Consider the following 19,915-nt stretch of genomic DNA (forward strand, 5'->3'; position numbering starts at 1 on the left):
TCAGGGAGACTGGGAAATGAATGCTTTCGCTGAGAAGCACTTTGACTATGTGAGTGGACTCTGTCGGCTGGCACAGATGTGAAGCTCACAGCACAATAATTACTGCGGGGAAACCGCTCGGCTCTGACATCTGATGACAAAGCTGTTAATTATTATTACAACCCCGTCACATCCTGTCATTGATCCTCAGATGGTGACACAAGGCGTAAAAGAGCAGATGTTAAGATATCAAACTGTGACACGGCCAAGATGGGTTGCTTTGATAACTGTGACAGCTCGCCAAAGCTTTGAAAATTAGCCAGAGATTGTTGCATAAAAGTGTTTGCACAAGGACAAAAACAAGGCTCAGTAGCACCTTAAAGTGTTTTTGTACTGATGCACATTATTAAAATGTTGGCAGATAATATTCTACTACTGTATAGGTCTGAAGAGCATGGCAGGTTCTTTGTGACTGCAGGTGTGTAGTATTATATCAGCTCACTCTTAAAGACAGACTACATAACTTCTGATGGAGGAATAAAAGACACCTTTGGTTATTTCAGTCTACTAAGGGGCATTTTTCATCATCCTCTAATCATGACTTCTGGCCAGTGTGGGTGGTGTTCAGAGTTAACCATAATTAGAAGTAGGTTAAGGCTTGAATTTAAAGACTGTAGTTAAGGGATTGCCTTCTGCATGTTTTTGGATACAAGCCTACGTGGTATTATTAGCCTCACCTGAAGCCTATCAGCCGTATTTCCTGTAGGGTTGAAATAAAACTTGTGTGCTAAAAGGCGTTTAGAGTGTGTGTGAGCAGGGATTAGCGGCGAGCGAGCCAGTCAGTGTCGATCTCAGTAGGTCGGCCAGTCTGGCCTGTGAACTCAATCCCGCACACAGACAGAAACGCAGGCTGACATGGGCCTGCACACCGCAGCAGACACAGACACGCTGACACACATGCAGAAACAGACGTTCTGACATATATGCAAACCAGGACACGGGCAGAATATTATGCAAGCACGTGGACATATGCTTACTTTGCCCGGACACACACACACACACACACACACACAGTAGTGGGAGATTCTCTTGCTCCTTCTCACCTTGAATTGTCATTGGGTGCCTCTAAATAGGCCAATAGTCAACCCCAGTGCAGACCGTCTGGACGTTGGATAGCCTGCTCATTTAGGACACAGTTATCCTCAAAGTCACCTCTCCAGACTTTTAAACAACGTCTTGCTCGGATAGAGAGATAGCTGGATATTTGCATGATGGCTGCCAAGTCTGCACTTTGAGAGTTTCTAAAAGAGTCACTGTTCATTTGTTGACAGTGAAAATATATTATGAGGTATTGGATCATTTGGGAAAGAATGCATAAACACAGACTAATGATAGGCATGAGAGGACCGCTTGTAGCAAACGTCTTTAATCTGATTTGATCTTGGAAATGTGAAGTTGAGGTACTGGATGTACTGAGACTTGTGACTATGAAAATAACATTTTTGATTATTTTTTCTTCTCAAAATGTTTTCCTAAGAAGAGAAATGACTTTTCAGTGGGTCTGTTTGTTGGTTAAAGATAGAATTGTGTTTGTAAGGATGAATTTGTGGTCTTTTTTTTATTAGAAATCAGATGGGATTGTTAAGAACAGCCTTGTTATAAAGAATATCCCCATCAAAATACTAAAAACATAACATCTGCATAGTATTTATTATTAACTGTAATTATTAAAGATGCTCTGTGTAGATCTTTTAATGGGACCTGTTATGCTCATTGTCAACTCCACATTTTTATTCAGTTCATCCACTCTTTGAAACAAGCCACTCTAGCTCCTCCCACTTTAAGCCAGCTTTCTTCTGATTGGCAGCCCCTCATAACCAGAAGGGTTGATGGGGCTACTGTGTTCAAAGCCAGAGCTGTCTGACTGAGGATATCTGCCCTCAGTGATGTCATACAGAGCCAAAAGATTTTTAAAAAGTGAGTCTTTAAAGCACACAAGAATTAGTTGTGCACATGCTGACTTCATTATCTCAAACTTCAGTATAATTCAATATCAGCATCCACCATCTTATTAGTATATATGTATATGAGGTGAAAGGGAAATTTAATCTCAATTTTTAACATTCATCACTTTGTACAGTGTGAGTTCATTCCCACAGGGTGTAACCGTCTACATGGTGTTAGGGCTCAGAGTGAGTGTAACAGTCACTCACCAGTTCCACTACTCAGCATATTTGCCTTCATTCAACTTTGTCTGTTTTAAGTTTTCACTCACCGGAGGAGATCGAGCAGGCGAGCAACTACTGGGTTTCCCTGTAGTTGCAAAGGCAACTACAGGGAAACCCAACAGGACTTCCAACAAAAGACCTAAAAATAGCATCTGCACTGAAAATGATACAGAGGCATTCAAGGAGATGAGCTTAAACGTACAAGTTTTCATTTAGCTCGCCAATGAGATTAGTTTATCCCAACTGAAAAATAGTACATTACAAAGCATTTTTTCTTTATGTTGCTTAGACTTAACATCTGTTTTAATGTTGCCCTGAGGAGACAGCATGAAGTTCAGTCTGTCGGTCTGTTAAGGAGAGCATCCTTTGTGTTAGCATCGTGATCCCGATCAATCCAGCAACTCATTCGTTTTATAGTCTAATATGAAGTTAAATGATCAAACTTACAAAGCTAAAGCAACTCCATATGTTACATCACGCATAATATTTTAGCCTAAATGCTTTGCTGCCTGCAGCAAACTTTAAAGACACGCCCACTCAGAACAACACCAAATTAACAGAAAAGCACAGACTAAAGCTGTACTTTCCTTCCTTCTATGTTTCTTGATCGTGCTTAGTAATATTTTGTTTCCTTTTATAATACTTTCAAATTGGGACTATCCTATTATTCCCTCACCATACATTCGTTCACTTACATTCATGTTGTCATTGAAAGAATAGAAATAAGTAGAGTGAAATGATACCGAGTTCCACTTAATCTACAAAATAGCTTCACTTAATCAAAAACATCAGAGTCATTCACGTAAAAAGATGTCACAAGAACACATAAGATTTCTTTGTAATACATTTCAATGACTTTCAGCATTTGAAGTTTACAGTTTATCATCTAACTCTTATTTCTGTGACACAGTTTGAATCTGAACAGATCAAACATTCCTTACAAATTTAGTGACGGACAGATGTTATTACAGAAATGTGGTTCAACAGTGAGAAAAAAAAATCTCAATGTTATTTTGGAAAACAAACACATAACAAGACAAACTTTTAGTTAAAAGAAAGTTACTTTTTACACTTATGGTTGCGCTTTTAGCCAAAAGACTTGTAAATCATTTTTTCGACCTCTTGTCACATCGAGTCCCAGAGGCGAGGGAACAAAACGTTCTGTTTCAAAGAGGAGCGTGTATCACATGACCAGCGTGCACGAGCGCCCACTTGACTTTTTTTGTATTTTGGCACAGGTGTGGGATCGCAGGACTTTCAAATGTGACACAAACATCAAAGACTAATGCACAACGAGAACAAAAAACTTTATAGATTTTTAAATACACGGTAGGAGGTGAAGTGCTTGTCTCGAGTATGTTGGATGCCAACACCATCAGAGCATACGATAATGACGTGCAGAGCGTTATCTTACATAACATCGTATGGAAAAATGTAGAAAAGCTCCACTGAGTTTTAAAAACTGAGAAGAGATGAGTTAGCATAAACATCAGCTCCGGATGGTGTATTAGTTTTGGATCTTAAGAATGCTCCTCTTCTCCAGATCATTCATTTCTTTGAGAATCAAAGCAACGTTGTAACGAAGCTCCTGGAATTTAGACACGGGTACCTGGAAAAGACCACAGAACATGTAGCACACCCACAAAGTGTTCAGCATTAAAAATAACCACACAGCCACATTCCACAGCTGTTTACTGTGTGTCTGAAGGTCTAAAAATGCAAGAAATAGTCATTAAGGTCATTAAAAACCTGAATTTCTACCTAAAGGATGTAGATGGACTCCTTGCAAAATGCTGTGCTCTAATACTTAAGCCCAGAGTTTCATTTGCTGCCTCCCTAATTTCTGTCCCTGTCATCCCTGTGTTTAAGTCTCAAGCTGCGTGTGAGTCACCATCTGTTTGCAGCGGCCAGACTGCAAACAGACACAAGTGCTAAATAAGAAGAGTGTGCTGAAGGAGGAAGAATTCATCTCGTCTGTTTGCTGTTCATCCTCCCTTCACTTCCAGAGAAGCATGCGTCAGGTGGAGATGAGCTGCACCCATAAAGAAAAACTGCACATCGAATGTTGCTGCTGCTTATCTTCTAATTCTGCTGTAATCTGATTACGTAATCGCTGCACATCCGTAGTAGGCGTCCTCGTCCCTGCTTCTGCTCCGACCACACTGGTAGTCAGCTTTGAAAGCAGTTGTGGATTCTAGTTTGTCAATGTGAGGCTGATGCAGAGTATGGCGCCCCCTGCTGAATAAGACGTACTATAGCATTACACCGTGGCAGTGAGGCTGCTGCACATCCTGGTGGAGTGCATCTATTTATTCTTCATTTTTTCTGTTTTAAAAGTGACACTTTTGCATTTATGTGAATGGATATCAGGCTTTTTTTTTTTTTTTTTTACTGTAGTTTTTTTCTGGAAGCTAAAAAAGAAAAAAATAAGACTCAGAAATGCAACTGTTTTTTTTAGCATCTAACAAAACAATATTTGTAATAAGCACAAGTAAGCTGACTAGCACAGAAATAACACTGCAAACGTATCATTAAGAGCCAACAGTTTTTACAAGGCTCTATGCAGTCCCTTGAAAAACTAAGTACATCCCATGATTCACCCTCGGGAACAACCACTTAAAGTTTTTTTTGGGGGGGTGAATTTATCTATTTCAGCCCACTCTTGACAACACTGCTTCAGTTCATTGAGGTCTGTGAGCATTTGCTAATTCACAGCACTCTTAAGATCCCACTGAAGCATTTCAGTCATGCTCAGGTCTGGATGTTGGCTGGACCATTGCAACTCCTTGACTCGTTTCTTTGTAGTTGTTCTGTTGGAGATTTGCTAATGCATAAGACATTTTCAGGAATTTAAAAGGCATTGTTAAATCCATCCATTTTCGTAAATACTTAAAGACAACTGCCCATACTCATAATTATCCCTACAGCGAAATTAGTACTGCCACTTAACCTAACAAGCATGTCATTGCTAAGAGAGAATCCATGCAGGCACTTTGTCTTGCCAACATCTGGATGAGTATAGAGGCGAGGAAACCGTCAACGTCTTCTGAACAACTATTACTTTCAACAAGACTCTTAAAAGCCAAAAGACCAAGAGAAAAAAACCCTCTGAACTGTGGTTTTATGCACAGAAATTTGGCATGTAGATCTATACTGTGGTACTGGTATCGTCATTAAAAGTAAATAAAATGAGAATAAGAAGGGGACTGTGGGTCAGAATGTATTGTGTGTACAATCAGAAACAGGTTACTTGTTTAAATACCTCAAAGCGTTGAAACCTCCCATCTGAAAGTTTCATCTGCATGAGAACAGAAGGCTGCAGCGCTCGGGCTAAAGAGCTGTTTCGACACAGAAAAGCAAAAACATCATCACAAAGTCTAAAGAGTAGGACTTTAAAATTAGTGCAGTAGAATTTTTTGTAATCTTTCACTAAACCCTTCTTCCTGACTTATTTCTATATTGCAAGTAAGAGACGGTGGTAAGAGATGGTATTGTTCCAGGAAAGCTTTAAAACACTGTGTTAGTAGCTAGTTAACCATTAACAAAGATTTTTTGCACATATTGCCAATGTAAACAGTTTTTGCAGTTCGTTTAGTATGTTACCTTGTAGAAATGGCAACATCCACTCTCCATTTCAATTCTTCAAGTGTGGGGAGATGAGGATCCTTCTGAGAGGCGGCCGCTTCTAGAGCTGCACGGCTGAAAACACAAACAGCACAGAAAATAGAACCTGATTGTAGCACTGCTCTGAGATACCGATCCTGGACATGCCCGAGGTTGTAAAATCAACATACCGATTTCCAAAAACCACACTGGAGAAATCTGTGATGAAGTCTTCGGGTATTCTAATAAAAGAAGAAAAAACACAACAGAAATAACCTCTTCAGAATCTGGGGGGTGGGGGTTGCGGAGATAATAAATGAAAACAAAGAGAGGTGTGGAAAAAAATGATTCCCTCACCTTAGTTCCTTCAGATCTTCCTTAAAGATCTAATCAATGCCCCATCAGGCACCACAGAAGAGGAATGAAGATGTTAGTTAAGAAGTCTGTTTCAGTGAATATAACTTCCAGTGCTTTAGCATCAGCTCACCTCCTGTTTAAGTAACGCTGTGGGGATGCGGATGGCCTCAGACAGCAGTCTGTGGATCCCAGCTACGATGTGACAGAGCCTCTCCTGCGGGACGACACTGCTCTCTGCTATGGACTTCATCCCCTCTGTGGAGTCCTTCCCCTCCAGGGCACTGACCACAGCTGAACAGGGAATCATTCACAGTCACATTAAATACACTTATCCGGCATCTTCAACTGCTAACACTTGGTCCGAATATCAGCAGAAGATCTTATCACGACATAAACATCCTGGGAGACTAAGGAGGTCACAGCTCTACTGTGGATACTGTTATTGGTCCAGTTTTACAATAAACTTCACCAAAAGGCGTTCAGTTTTATTGTTTCATGCCCATGGTACGTATAGAATAGACACAATATAATACAATTATTTAGTTCTTGCTATTTTTTTCTGTTTTAGACTTTATTTACCTTTCAGTATTTTTCGGAACAACTCTTGGTCCACATCCTTCAAGTTTTTTGACAATGACTCGACTTCCGGTGGTATTCTGCCTCCCAGAAAGCTCAAAGAGTCCTTTGAATGGCTGGAAGACATGCCTCAGTGTTCACTAACATACAGAATTAACAGATAAAAAGATGAGAAATTAGTGTTAGAGAGGGGTTTGTCTAGCTAGTTTTGTATTTGTGCGACAGCTTCCGCCTTAATGTCACATGACTCTCATTCCGCGGAGTCTCGCGGTGAGAGCTTAGCTCGTCGTTTAGAGGAAAACGGATTTGCAAATGGAGGTGATAGAAGTGGTCTCTTTTTGAACAACCAAAAGGTAGGATTTTTAATATCGATAGCTTCTTAGTTACAGCTTAGACCTGTTCACATAGCGTTCACACATGGCATTTGTTGGGAAATTGGAGTTTCAGATCGTTTTGTGTATTAGCAAACGCTACATAGATATTTCGGAGGATTAGCAGCAAGCTAAGGATGTTAGCTTGTGTTGTGATGTCAGAGGCTTATGCTCGCGTTTTCTAAACACGATACTGTTTATGTAAGTTCTACTCAAGCTAATGGAGCTGGCTTTATCAAAGCTTTTATATATGTGTGCGAGCGCGCGCGCGCTTTTAACGCGTGGGGTTATGTTTACCGTAACTTGAAGTATTCAGGCTGTTTACCAGTTACTTTGAGTCTAAGCTGTGCCAAATAACAGAGCCAGCAACTGATTATGAGCTTTATTATTAGCACAGTTGCTAAGTAAAAAGCATTCATAGTAGGTAGCCTAACTAGTTTTTCCATTAAAGTAACTCGGTAGATGTTTCTTCTTACTGATGCTTGGACGAAAAACAGGTTTTCACCATTAGTGACTTTTTTTTTAGTATCTGAACAATAAGTTAGATTTATTGACCAAGTACATGTACACATACAAGGGACAGACGTCCGTTTTTTTTCTTTGATCCCAGTATAAACAGAATAGACATGCACAGTACAAACAATAAAAATCGTGTGCAGTGGAGCGAAGATGTTAGAATAAGTTATAGAATAATTTATTAACTCGAGAGATGAACCAGTATCACATCACAATTTGGGAAAGAAACAATTTTAAATTGTATCTTCAGGCACTTTGTTACTAGCAGCCTGTTACAAAGACATGAGCAGAACGCTAGTCAAAAACCTGGCATATCTCGCAGTGTTTTAAGTAGAGATGGCACTATACCACTTTTTTTTTTATGTCCGATACCGATATCATAAATTTGGATATCTGCCGATACCGATATGAATCCGATATAGTGTGCTTTTTAATCAATAAAACAGTTTTTTTTTTTAATATCTTGCTGAATTTTGTATAAGTTCATACTCAAGTTTCAAAAAACAACCCCCCCCACCCCACTAAAGCTATTCTGTTATACCTGTATGCAAATATTTCATAGTTCAGCAGTACTGATCAATTTAATAAACTTAAATCCTCCATCCTTCCTATTCTGGTATTTTAAAGAGGACTTGGCAGAAATATTAAGCAACTTAACTAACAGGGTTGCCAACTCCCAGCAAAAGAAAAAAAAAAAAAAAAGAGACTTAATAGTTACTATATAAATAGTGGACTTCTATACATTTTACATGGGATTAAAACTTTGGGTGTAAGATTCAGATAATTATTTATTAAAAGCCAGACATTTTAAATGAGAATAAGAAAGAAAGGTATTTCTTTGTGCCCCCCTTTTCCCTGATTCGTCGAAGACGTCATTAATAAAAATATGTTCACGCAGAATTTTATCGTCGACGCGTCATATGCGAAAACGATGTAAACGTGTTTTTGTAACTGCAATACACTACAAGAAGTTATGGGGGCAGTATCGCTTATATGGTCTGGCCAGACTGCCCGCAATACTAACGAAGAAGAACGTAGCCGCGATCCGCAAAACAAGTTAGCTTACCTGTCGGAAGCTTCTAAGAATAATTCTTGCGAAGCCAACACATTTCAGTTTTGTTAGCTAATGAGTGAAATACGATAATAAAACATTAAGCAGGAGTAACTACACTGTCTCTTAGTTTATTAATATTAGCTGTTATTCTGAATTGTACACACCTTTCACCTAACGTTAGGTAGTTAATCTAGGTTTGTGTATTTTTGATGAATGCACCCCCCCCCCCCCCCCCCCCTCCCCGTAAACTACATAGCGAAGAAGTCAAAGAGAATTTTTGCTAATATTGGGGTTCGGGCCAGCATTGTGTTTATGTAAACAGTGGCATCAACAGTTGTGTTCACAAACAAGCCTTATGAAGGTTAGCACATGTACAGTCCAGCATAACGACCTTGCATAATGTATTTATTTTAAGGTGTATTGAAACATAGCCCTGCCTATTTATTACTCTCCTCCTTTATTTCAGATACAGATTTACCATGTCTGAATCTTTGTATGAGAAGTTTTTGGCCCCGGAGGAGCCTTTCCCTCTCCTCTCCCAAAGGGCCAACCTGAGTGATGTGGGAACTCTGGATGTCAGCGATTTTGGCTGTCAGCTATCATCGTGTCATCGAACGGATCCTCTGCATCGCTTTCACAGTAACAGGCAAGTACAGAATGACTGTATTTGTGTTTGTACATGTATCTACTGTGCCCGTATACCCCTATTTTGGAGCTCTGTAGTGGTGTGTAGCCTACAATGCTGAGGATACAGACCTGAATGACATCCCTGTTGCCTTTAACACTCTTGAGTTCAATTCGATTCAGTTTTATTTATACAACACCAAATCACAACAACAGTCCCCTCAAAGTGCTGCTACTGTAAAGTGCCTATTGTTAGACCTCTATCTGTGTAAGAAGAGGAAATTCTAAGTGGCTTGCTAAGCTAGCAGTCAGTCTTGTTGCTGGGGGACTGGAGGAATCCCAGCAGTGAGAGGTTTCAGATTTTCACAGCTCATATTTACGCCTCAGTTTTTTTAAAACTACAAAAACCCTTAAAGAGTAGACACAGGATCTTTAATGTTACTGTGTAACAATGATGGGATTTCAGTATAGTTTGGTAAATTACCACTCTTGGTGGTGCAAAGTAATCCTTGGCTGATAGATGAAGTATCTGTTAGTTGTCGCTCTTTTGGGACTATCCAGATTCTTTTCTAAAGGAAGTAAATGCATCAGATAAACTCTGTGTGCCACAGATGTGCATCAGTGGTATGCCCTGTAAATGCAGAAGAACTTTAAATTGGAACATCCTGTTGCCTGTTTCCAGTCTGCTTGGCAAATTGGAAGAGTTTTGTAACCGTATGCGGAAAGTTACAGATTATACTCCTCTGCAGCCAAAATGCTTCCACATAAATGCAGTCAAACCTGACTCATTTACTAATGCTAAACTTGTTTAAATCATTCTAATTGTTTAATTTGGAGTAGGTGCTAATTTTCTGACAGCACCTCTTCATAAACTACAGAGTTCACACATTGTTTATGAAATTTGCTGATATGAAGCATAAAATGCAATTTTCAGATTTCACATCATATGATGTTCTCTTGGATTAGACACATTCCCAGTAACAGGAATTCTATAATGCTGCAAAGTAAAGTTAAATCTTTTTTATGCATATTAAAAATTCACACAAGTAATATATTTTTTTATTTGCATTTCATTCGCAATATGCCATTGAAAGTACTGTGACTCATATAATGTGCACCAGTAAAATGTGTATAACCTTTACATTTCCTCTACTGCTGTCCTGAATTATTAAATGATGGAATAAGTCAATAGTCAGACATGTAGACATGTCATAAAACCAGAATGTCTACATATGATGACCTGCGCTCCATGTCAAAACTGATTCATGTGCTAGTGTGTTCTAGTTAGGGCTGCCACAAACGATTATTTTGATAGTCGACTAGTCACCGATTATTTTTGCGATTAGTCGACTAATCAGATCATCATCCATTGAACGTAAAACGTACAGCTTATTGCACCAGCAGCATCTGCTCTTATATAACTATCATTAGCTTACAGCTTTAAGTGTTTAAGGTCTGTGCTAACTAAAAATAAAGACAAGATGATAGTTTATTAAATTTTAATTAAATTTGCAGATTGTTTCGGTGAAGTTTAATAAACTCCCTGCTATCTAAAATATAACAGGACACCGGAGTAAATTCTCGAGCATCTCACACTTCTGATAATCAGTTTTCTGCTTGACGTTTATTCAGCTGTGTAAAAACTATAACTTTAATCTCAGCCAAACCGATTTACTCAGGAACAAATAAAATACAAAAAAAGCCAAACAATAACATTTTGAAGTTATCTAAGTGACTTATATATGTTTAACCTGAGTAGCGAAAGACGGCGGTGGGTTTGGAAACGATTTGCCGGAAGTCCGGTGTTCTCACGGCTCTAGTGAGCCTTGCCCCCGGCTAGCTATCGAGCTAGTGGGTAACAGACGTCTCCGAAAACGTCGGAGCGCTTTTGAAAACATGTGGTGTCTTGATAAACTGAGCAGATATTTGAGGTTTACACAGCTACATTCTCGCCTGAAAATATGTTAAATGTTTATTTTGTGACCCAGAAAGAATAATAAGAGTAACATTAAAACTAACTAGCTGCCGCCATTGTTGTAAACTGAGCTGGGCTGCGCTATGAATTCTGGGACAGAGCTTCTTCTTCTTCTTCGGGGTTTAACGGCAGCTGGCATCCTTGTACATGCAGTGCTGCCATCTTCTGTTTCAGTCCGTTATTACACTCTTAAATCCTACTACTTATTCCTGCGTCTTTTGGGATCTTACAAAGCTTCAAACGACGCGTCAACTATTAAATCAGTCGTCGACGATTTTGATAGTCGACGTAATCGTGACTAGTCGACTAATCGTGGCAGCCCTAGTTCTAGTACTAAAGTTGGAAAAGCACGAAAAACAGGATCAGTTGTGCGTCTTAACAATTTGGAGCCATTTATGCGTCACATCTACAGCACAATACTTGTGATTTTTTTTTGTGCTTAAGAACACAGCAGCAGCACGTTCATTGCTCTTTGTATGGTTTATTTAGTGAGTCGCAAATGCACAACAGTGACGAGACACATCTAAAGTTTTACTGCTGTCCACTGCTTGGATGGTTAGTTCAGGGCTGGTGGGGCTGCTTTGACTTTGACTTTCACGTTAAGTCTTCTCTATAATGAAGAAAGGTGAAATATCATAAACAAGTGACCATAAACAGATGAAAAGACATAAGCTAACAGTTCATGATTAAAACTTATGTTAACAGTGTGCATAGGTATAAAATGTTAAACATAAAATATCTTGGAAATTGTAGCCAATCAATTATTTGTACTGTCATATTAGGATTTAGCAAATTAAACACAAACATAAGAAATAAAAGTGTTTTATCTCCAAATCAGACAGTAGCTGAAACATTGTTGCCAAGTGTTACAGCCTGAAACTGTGCAAAATAGTTTAATTATCACCTAGCAGTGGCTGCCAAGTGAACAACTGTTGGAGCAACGTTTTATTATCTTAATTTGAAGGCACAGACGAACAAAGGTCCAGCTGTTCTGTAATCCTCCCCAAATCCTTCATCTGTGCTTTTCTTTTACCTTACTGGTCTAAAAAGAGAGAACAACTTCTAGAAGTCACTTAAAAGATTCATTTTGATGTCCACTCTGTTCTCCTCAGGTGGAACCTTACTTCCTGTGGTACCAGTGTTGCCAGCTCTGAGTGTAGCGAGGAGCTCTTCTCCTCCGTCTCTGTGGGGGATCAAGACGACTGCTACTCCCTTCTGGACGACCAAGAACTCACATCGCTGGATTTGTTTCCTGAAGGCAGTGTTTGCAGTGACGTCTCCTCCTCTATCAGCACGTACTGGGACTGGTCTGACAGTGAATTTGAGTGGCAGGTAGCTTATTAGTCAGTCTGATTTTTAATTTTCTATAGGTGCTCATGTTTAGTAGGAGTTGTAAGTCATTTGAACTTGTTGCTTTATCTGTATGAATGTGGAAAATGGCTTTCCTAAACAATCCTATCTTGTCATGTCCTAATCTAATTGTTTCCATTGTTGTTTTCCCAGTTACCAGGAAGTGACATTGCAAGTGGCAGTGATGTCCTCTCTGACATAATTCCAAGTGTGCCAAGTTCACCATGTTTGTTTTCCAAGAGGAAGCCGAAGCCCCACCCTCATCGCAACCTGGATGAGCTTCCTTGGAGTGCCATGACCAACGATGAACAAGTAAACAAAACAAGCTCGTTTTTGTGCTGAGTGCTCAGAATTAGCATTAAAGCTAATGAGCCAGGTGTTTTCTGTCTTGCGTGGTTTTGTTTGTTGCAGTGTGTCATCTATTATTTATTCATTTGTTTGTCTATTTTTTACCTGTTATACATTTCGATATACAGTCACTGGTGTGTTATTCCCCCAACCGGTCGTGCAGATGGCCCCGCCCCTCCCTGAGCCTGGTTCTGCTGAAGGTTTCTTCCTGTTAAAAGGGAGTTTTTCCTTCTCACTGTTGCCAAAGCGCTTGCTAATGCAGAGTCGTATGATAGTTGGGGTTTTCTTTGTATTATTGTAGCATCTTTACCTTACAATGTAAAGTGCCTTGAAGCAGCCATCGTTGTGATTTGATGCCATTTAAATAGAGCTGAATTGAATTGAATTTCCACTTCTAGGTGGAGTACATTGAGTACCTGAGCCGGAAGGTCAGCACAGAGATGGGCCTGAGAGAGCAGCTCGACATCATCAAGATCATTGACCCCTGTGCTCAGATCTCTCCCACTGACAGCGAGTTCATCATTGAGCTCAACTGTCTCACCGATGAGAAGCTCAAACAGGTGAGCAGCAACAACAGCTTTGTAGCTGCTGCATATTGAGGAGCAGCGCTGTCGAGAGTTGTTCAGAAACTCCCCTTTTAATGGATCTGTGTGACGTCATCAGGTGCGTAACTACATCAGGGAGCACAGCCCCAGGCAGCGAGCCAGCAGCACCAGGGAGGGCTGGAAGAGGAGCAGCCACAGCAGTGCCAGTACAGGCGGCGTCAGCGGAGCCAGCAGCAGTAACGCCAGCATGGTCAGCTCTGCCAGCTCCTCCACTGGATCTACTGCCTCCAACTCTGTAGCAGGTACGATGCTGCCTGGTTTGACACCGCCACAGGAGTCTGTGCTTATGTTGGTACTTCCAGCTTTTGCCAAGATAAAATTGCTCCCCTGCATTCTGGTCTTGATGTTTCTAACAGTGTCTGTGCCTTGTGTTCCAGGGGGTACAGCCTCTGCCTGTAGTGGGAGCAGTGTTGCTAATATTAGCAGAGCTCACAGTGATGGAAATCTTTCCAGTGCTGCAGAACGCATACGAGACTCTAAAGTAAGAAAGATGAATGTTGAAAAATGAAAAACAGTTTTTATTTTCTTGGTAAATATTTTGCTCTGCAGAGTCCGGGCCAATGGTTGTAATATATATCTCTGAAACACTGGAAGAACAGTTGCAGATCTTGATTGTTCTATACAGAAGGACATTTGGCGTCGTGTTAATAATTGTTACACATTTTCTGCCCTTGAAACTTGAGTGAGAGTTTTCTCTAGACGAACGCTTGCTTGAAAGCCTTTCTTGGACTTATAACAGACGACCAAGTTGTTATCAGCTCCAGTCTCCATCTTCTCTTTCCTCCGTCTGTCTCTCCCGGCGGGCTGCATGCACCGCTCCTCCCCTCACCCTCACACTGTGGTGTAGCAGCAGAGGAGACTGTGTGACTATAATACCTGAGCGCAGAGGTGGGCAATTAATTTACCCAAGGGCCCACGTGAGAAACTGGGACTCTTGTGGAGGATCACTACAGGCGTATGAGTGTGGAGACTCTCACTGTGAATCTAAGGAAGTGAAGACTGTGGTTGGTGTGATTATGAGAAACCACTCAGCATTTCAGAACTAGGCTTTGTTTTTAAACAACCTCATGAACTTTGTCAGACAGCAGAGTTTACATTTCTTTAAACTGCTGTTAATTTCGACTTTAAATATTGACATCCACTGTGATCTAAAATGATTATGATCTAACTGAACTGCTGAGGAAAAATAATTGATTCAGTGAGTTAATCACTTTGGTGAACTTTGCTGTGCTGTGTTAGAATAGAGCTCATCGCTTGTGTGATCTTTGATTGTTTTTTCCTCAGACGCAAACACCGAAAGTCTCAGAGTGCAGTCTGAGTGTAATCAGGGGGCAGCACGATGGGGATCACACAGTAAAGAGAGAATAGATTCTCAATGGTTAGATTTTAGCCTGGATCAGCTGTGAGTTGGCTCGTTAGGATCGGTTAAGTCACAAGATGTAGGAAAGCATCACAAGACCAACAAGAATGTCTTTGCAGCCTTGTCTCTAAGCTTTGATCCTGAGGGGAATTGTGTGTTTTGTCTTGCGTTGTGTAACTGATAACATTTTCCAGTGCCAGTTCTGTTGCTATACTATGATTCCCACAGTTGTTCTCAACCAAAGAAAGTCTCAGTTCAGATCATTGGTATGTGCTTTGTCTCTAGCTTAAATATCTCTTTCATTGTTTGTGGAGTACACTTGAGCCTTTTCAGGCTTAACAAATTGTAGAATCAGGTTCAGTTAACAAGAAAACTATTTGTAAACTGCAATCATAAAACAGAAATCAGCCTTTTTTGGGGACATATGAGAGAGCAGGTGTCACATCCAGCTTAAGCTGGTTGTAGCTGACAGATGGCGGAGCTGGTGAAGCAGTGGCTGGATGTTCACAACAACAGCTGTGAGAATGTGCTTACACAGTTTTAGATGAAATGCTCTGATGGATTGTTGAGCTGTGAAATGCAAATTACTGACAGGGTTGAAGTCGACTTGTTGCATCCCTTTCTACAAAATGCTGCCACACTGCTGACGTCTGCTCACATCAGAGCATTTAGACCCACGATTTATTTATTTATTATCATTATTAACTCCTCTCTCCACACACCGTCTCTTCCAGAAACGTTCAAAGCAGCGAAAGCTTCAGCAGAAAGCCCTCCGCAAGCGACAGCTCAAAGAGCAGCGGCAGGCCCGAAAGGAGCGACTGAGCGGGCTGTTTCTGAACGAGGAGGTGCTGTCGCTACGGGTGACGGAGGAGGACGATCACGGAGACGACCTGGACATACTGATGTGACACCAGTGAATCAATCAGTGCTCCCTCTACGCCTGCTTTCACTCCACCTAGTCACTAGCATAGAGCTTATAGAACGCGCTAATCCACATCGCTGCATGCGTTAGCTCCGCATATGCTAACATGCTTAGAATGCTTTTTGTAAGAACAATGTGATGGCCAGTAATAGCTTCTTGCAGCATATAACTTAGCTCGACATATTGTTTGCTAATACTAGTGTTACCTGCTGGTGTGTAAATTGCTAAGTGCTGCAGTCACTACTGCTCTAGTTAATGTAGCAGTGATAAAGCGCTGCTAATGCTTTAATAGCCACAGTCTCTCCTGCTTACAGCCAGAGGTTAGCGCTGCAGCTCCTTAGAAGTTTGCAAATGAATTCACACTACTAATGATGATTATGGCATCTTAATGCAGGTAATAAGAGGTTTGCTTATAGATGCTGTAAGAGGATATATTCACTACTACCTGTACAACCATGTCTGGCAGAAGGACAGATCAGACGAGAGGGTGGACTTTGGCTACATTTGCTTCAGTGGGAGCGATGGCAAAGGCTTTATTCCCCACAGGGAGCTGGATCCAAGCTTTGGAGGATGATGTAATTTGATCTGCTTACAAATATGTTCATAATCAGCAGGATGAATTGGTCTCGTCAGATTTAAAGTGCTCATACGTTTCTCCTTAACAGCCTCCTAATTTCATTTTGGTTTTTTACAAGAAAAAGCATTTTAATGTTCAAAAACTCTGATTATGTTTCCTCTGACCTTCTCCTGGCTCTTTAAGGCGCCCCCTGTGGCGTTTCTCAGTATTACGATTTAGACTCGGCCCTGTCGGCATCCTACCATTGAAGCTAATGTTAATGTATGCGACACATTCTTTCACTTTTAAGTTCCTCTTAAATAGAAATATGGCCCAAATCCTGGAACAGCTGCAGTCTTGTGTGAAATAAGTTGGATATCTTTGCTACTGGAACATCAGGATTTTCAGCAGTGCTCAGCTGAAAGATTCGGCTGGTTCACATTAGACTTTAATGTGCTCTATGGATTTTTTTGGTTGTATTTAATGCTGCTTGGTGGAGCATTATATCGTTGTGTAACTGGAGTGAAGATTGGACTATAAACTAATCCTTTAAGGCAGCTGAGCAGCATTTTTCCTGGACTTTGATCTTTTATAGGTTTGAATAAAAGAAGGCAGATAACAGGCTAAAAGACGCAGAGATCCTTTAAGCATATTATGGGCAGTTTAACATGTCTGTAAACTTACTGTAAATATAATCCCTCTCACACTGTGTCGACACATTCTTGATGCTGAATGAACTGCACATCGATGCACCCGTTGTTGTCTTTAGGGGAAAACATGAATCCAAACTACGATGGTTTAGGTGTGGAAAGTGCAGCGAGCTGGTCTGTCTTTCTCTCTGCTGAGCTTTGTGGTCCCATTTCACTTTTAAGGCTTAGAGGGAGCACTGAAACACTGCATGTTTCAATCGTCACCCACAGCGAATCCCCGCGTGGACCAGAAACTAACAACTTGCATCATCGTTTGCAAACACCTGTTGAAATAGCTTACCTGTGTTGTAAATAAGCGATCGGTACCATCATATTTACTGCTTGTTTTCAAGGTTTCCTCGGTGATAACGTTTCTTTCCTTTTGGGTGTGTATGTAAATGATGGACATGGCAAACTAACTGGTCATTGGGGCTTGAATGCGTTGCTAGGTTGCCGCCGATCCTTTCAGATATTTTCAGTCATATTTTGATGTGTTTTGTTGTTTTCATCACTTTTATTTGGTCTTTTTTTGTTTTCTTGAACTCCTACTTGAATATTTGACCCTCATTGTTTGTTTGAGTGATTTTGGGAATTGTGGACGTTTTATAGGACTTTAAAGACCACACTTTGCTCAGTGGCTGGTATGGTTTTGGAGCTATTCTTCAGCTTCTTATTTGAGCCGTCGACATCGTTTCCAGAGATGTGCTCACTTTGCTCTGAAGATTCAAATCCCAGACAAAGTGCTGATGAAGCAGGACAGCGTTCTGTGGAACTACCGGGATGTTTTCGTTTTGCTCAGTTTTTTCTTTTTCTTGTTAACTTGTAGAAAAGATTTTTTTTTCCACAGCTTCTCGGCTGTAACCTGATGAACCACTACAACTGTCGGCCTAAAAGTTGCCGTTTATGATACTTGATGTGGACTGAGCCGTGGCTCTTGTTTCTGTCTTGTGTATAAAATAATTACAGCAGTCATGTCGGAGGGAAAACAGCTTTGTGTATTCTGTAGCAATGAATTAGTAAAACTCTATTTTGAAAAATGACATAATTTTGAAATAAAAATAAAATAAAAATAAAATAAGTGATGCAACAGAGTAACTTCAGCAGATAAAATGCCATTAACTGCTGAAAATGAATGATATTAAACTTACAAACATACACAGGATGTTTTGAAAGGGAAGCCCACTGTGGTGGTGTTATATTATATTACGCAGGTGAAAATGTTTTCATTGGCTACTAAAGCAAAGAGTGGATTTACATGCGTTAACTCCTGATTAACAAATGATTCTGGAACAGTGTTATTGTGTTTGAATAACAGAGGGTTGAAGGGAGACTGAGCAGTTCACTCGACGCTTCCTGTTTATCGTGAACTCGACAAATAAACATTCAGTGTTGCATCTTTTCTACACGTGTGCTTATTTTGACTTGCAACTTCTGTAGAGGAGAGCATGACTCATTAAGTTATTCATCAGTTTGCAAATTCCAAGCACTTTTTATTGAGCGCTAAATCACTGTGATTTTTATTTTCCACAATAATTAACAAAGAAAAGCACACTTTGGCTTTTCACAGCTCATCAGCTGCTCCTTTGTGTAGTAAGTTCAGGGTGGAGATTGAGATCTTTTGGAGGGAATCCCATCAAGAAGAGGGATCAATGGACTTAGCTGTTTTGCCCGGCCCCAGAGCTCACTGGAAGAAAACCTCTGCATTAAATTTTAGTGCATATTTGTAATAAACAAATATACCTTTTAATTAGGTTATTCCAAATAAACAAGGATTCGTTATTCTGATCATGGTACAAAGTCAACCTATGAAAAGTTAAAAATGAAAACTAGTGTCTTTCAAATATTGTACGCTCAGACTGGATTTCATACAAGCAACAAATTTTTACCCCTCAGCCATGAAAGGCTCATGTTGTCACCCCGCCGGTGAGGTGGGTGTGTGGGAGGCGTGGACACTCAAGTTTGTGATAAGTTGCGAATGAGGCGTTTCAAATTAATACCACACATGTATCTACTAAAAAAAATCTCCAATGACTTCAAATGTCAGTGATGTCATGTCAAGGTCAGAGGTCAGGTTTTCTGAAGATGTTGTCAATGCGACGTCACATACCTTCTGTCATCTACAGATCTGTATGCCCTAAATGCCCTAAAGTACTTTCATGCTGATTGAGCCATGTTTATGATGCTAAAATGAAATTTTACCAAGTTGGTGCCGTGCAGCAGATTGGTTTAATTACAAATGGATAACTGATTTTACATGATTCATGATTACGTGTGAGACATATTAATCATCCCAGTTTACTTTGCATTTGTTTAAGTCACTTATTTGGTCTCAAGATTCAGAAAAGAGAGAAGGCAGGGCTGAAAAATAAGAAAATCCCAACCTGTGACATCACATAAATGGATAAACAGATTGGAGTTTGGAAATCAGTGTGCTTTTACCTTTAGTAGTTCTCATTCGTTATTTGCTTCCTCCTGTTGCAGTTGTGCTCATGAGTAAAATAACATATGTGGGTAAGATATAGCTTTTACTGATTTGCACATTTGGTGTGATGCTGACCTGATTTTCACCAAAATGAATCTGAAATATAAAACAAGTAAAAACAAATACAAGCTTGTAAAGTTCCCTTCAGGAAGAAGGACAAATAACAGGAAAGGACCCAAAAAACAACACAGAATAAAATTAAGCATTTTTTGCTGTAATAATTAATTTAATTGTCCAATCAAACCTGCATCAGTGAATTAATTTCAGAATTGATTTTTTACTGGGTTGGTTAAGATTTGGGACTGTAGGGGGCAGCAGTA

At 40.2% G+C, this 19,915-nt stretch overlaps 2 protein-coding genes across 2 annotated transcripts; one reads left to right on the forward strand and one right to left on the reverse strand.

Annotated features, from left to right (window-relative positions):
- Positions 1–3,014: 3,014 nt before the first annotated feature.
- On the reverse strand, positions 3,015–6,981 carry commd5 (COMM domain containing 5). The gene is made up of 7 exons (XM_084940290.1): positions 6,747–6,981; positions 6,298–6,458; positions 6,168–6,196; positions 6,002–6,052; positions 5,811–5,906; positions 5,470–5,545; positions 3,015–3,816 (listed from the first exon to the last, which is right to left on the reverse strand). The coding sequence occupies exons 1-7, from the start codon at positions 6,868–6,870 to the stop codon at positions 3,715–3,717; spliced, it is 639 nt and encodes a 212-aa protein (XP_084796416.1). The 5' UTR covers positions 6,871–6,981; the 3' UTR covers positions 3,015–3,714.
- A 10-nt stretch (positions 6,982–6,991) lies between these two features.
- On the forward strand, positions 6,992–18,512 carry fam199x (family with sequence similarity 199, X-linked). The gene is made up of 8 exons (XM_084940266.1): positions 6,992–7,096; positions 9,151–9,330; positions 12,396–12,615; positions 12,787–12,945; positions 13,380–13,541; positions 13,645–13,828; positions 13,964–14,067; positions 15,681–18,512. The coding sequence occupies exons 2-8, from the start codon at positions 9,164–9,166 to the stop codon at positions 15,852–15,854; spliced, it is 1,170 nt and encodes a 389-aa protein (XP_084796392.1). The 5' UTR covers positions 6,992–7,096; positions 9,151–9,163; the 3' UTR covers positions 15,855–18,512.
- Positions 18,513–19,915: the final 1,403 nt, after the last annotated feature.

The sequence above is a fragment of the Perissodus microlepis genome, chromosome 2 (genome assembly GCF_051167445.1).
Source record: "Perissodus microlepis isolate ML-2025 ecotype Zambia chromosome 2, ASM5116744v1, whole genome shotgun sequence".
Classification (NCBI taxonomy): domain Eukaryota; kingdom Metazoa; phylum Chordata; class Actinopteri; order Cichliformes; family Cichlidae; genus Perissodus; species Perissodus microlepis.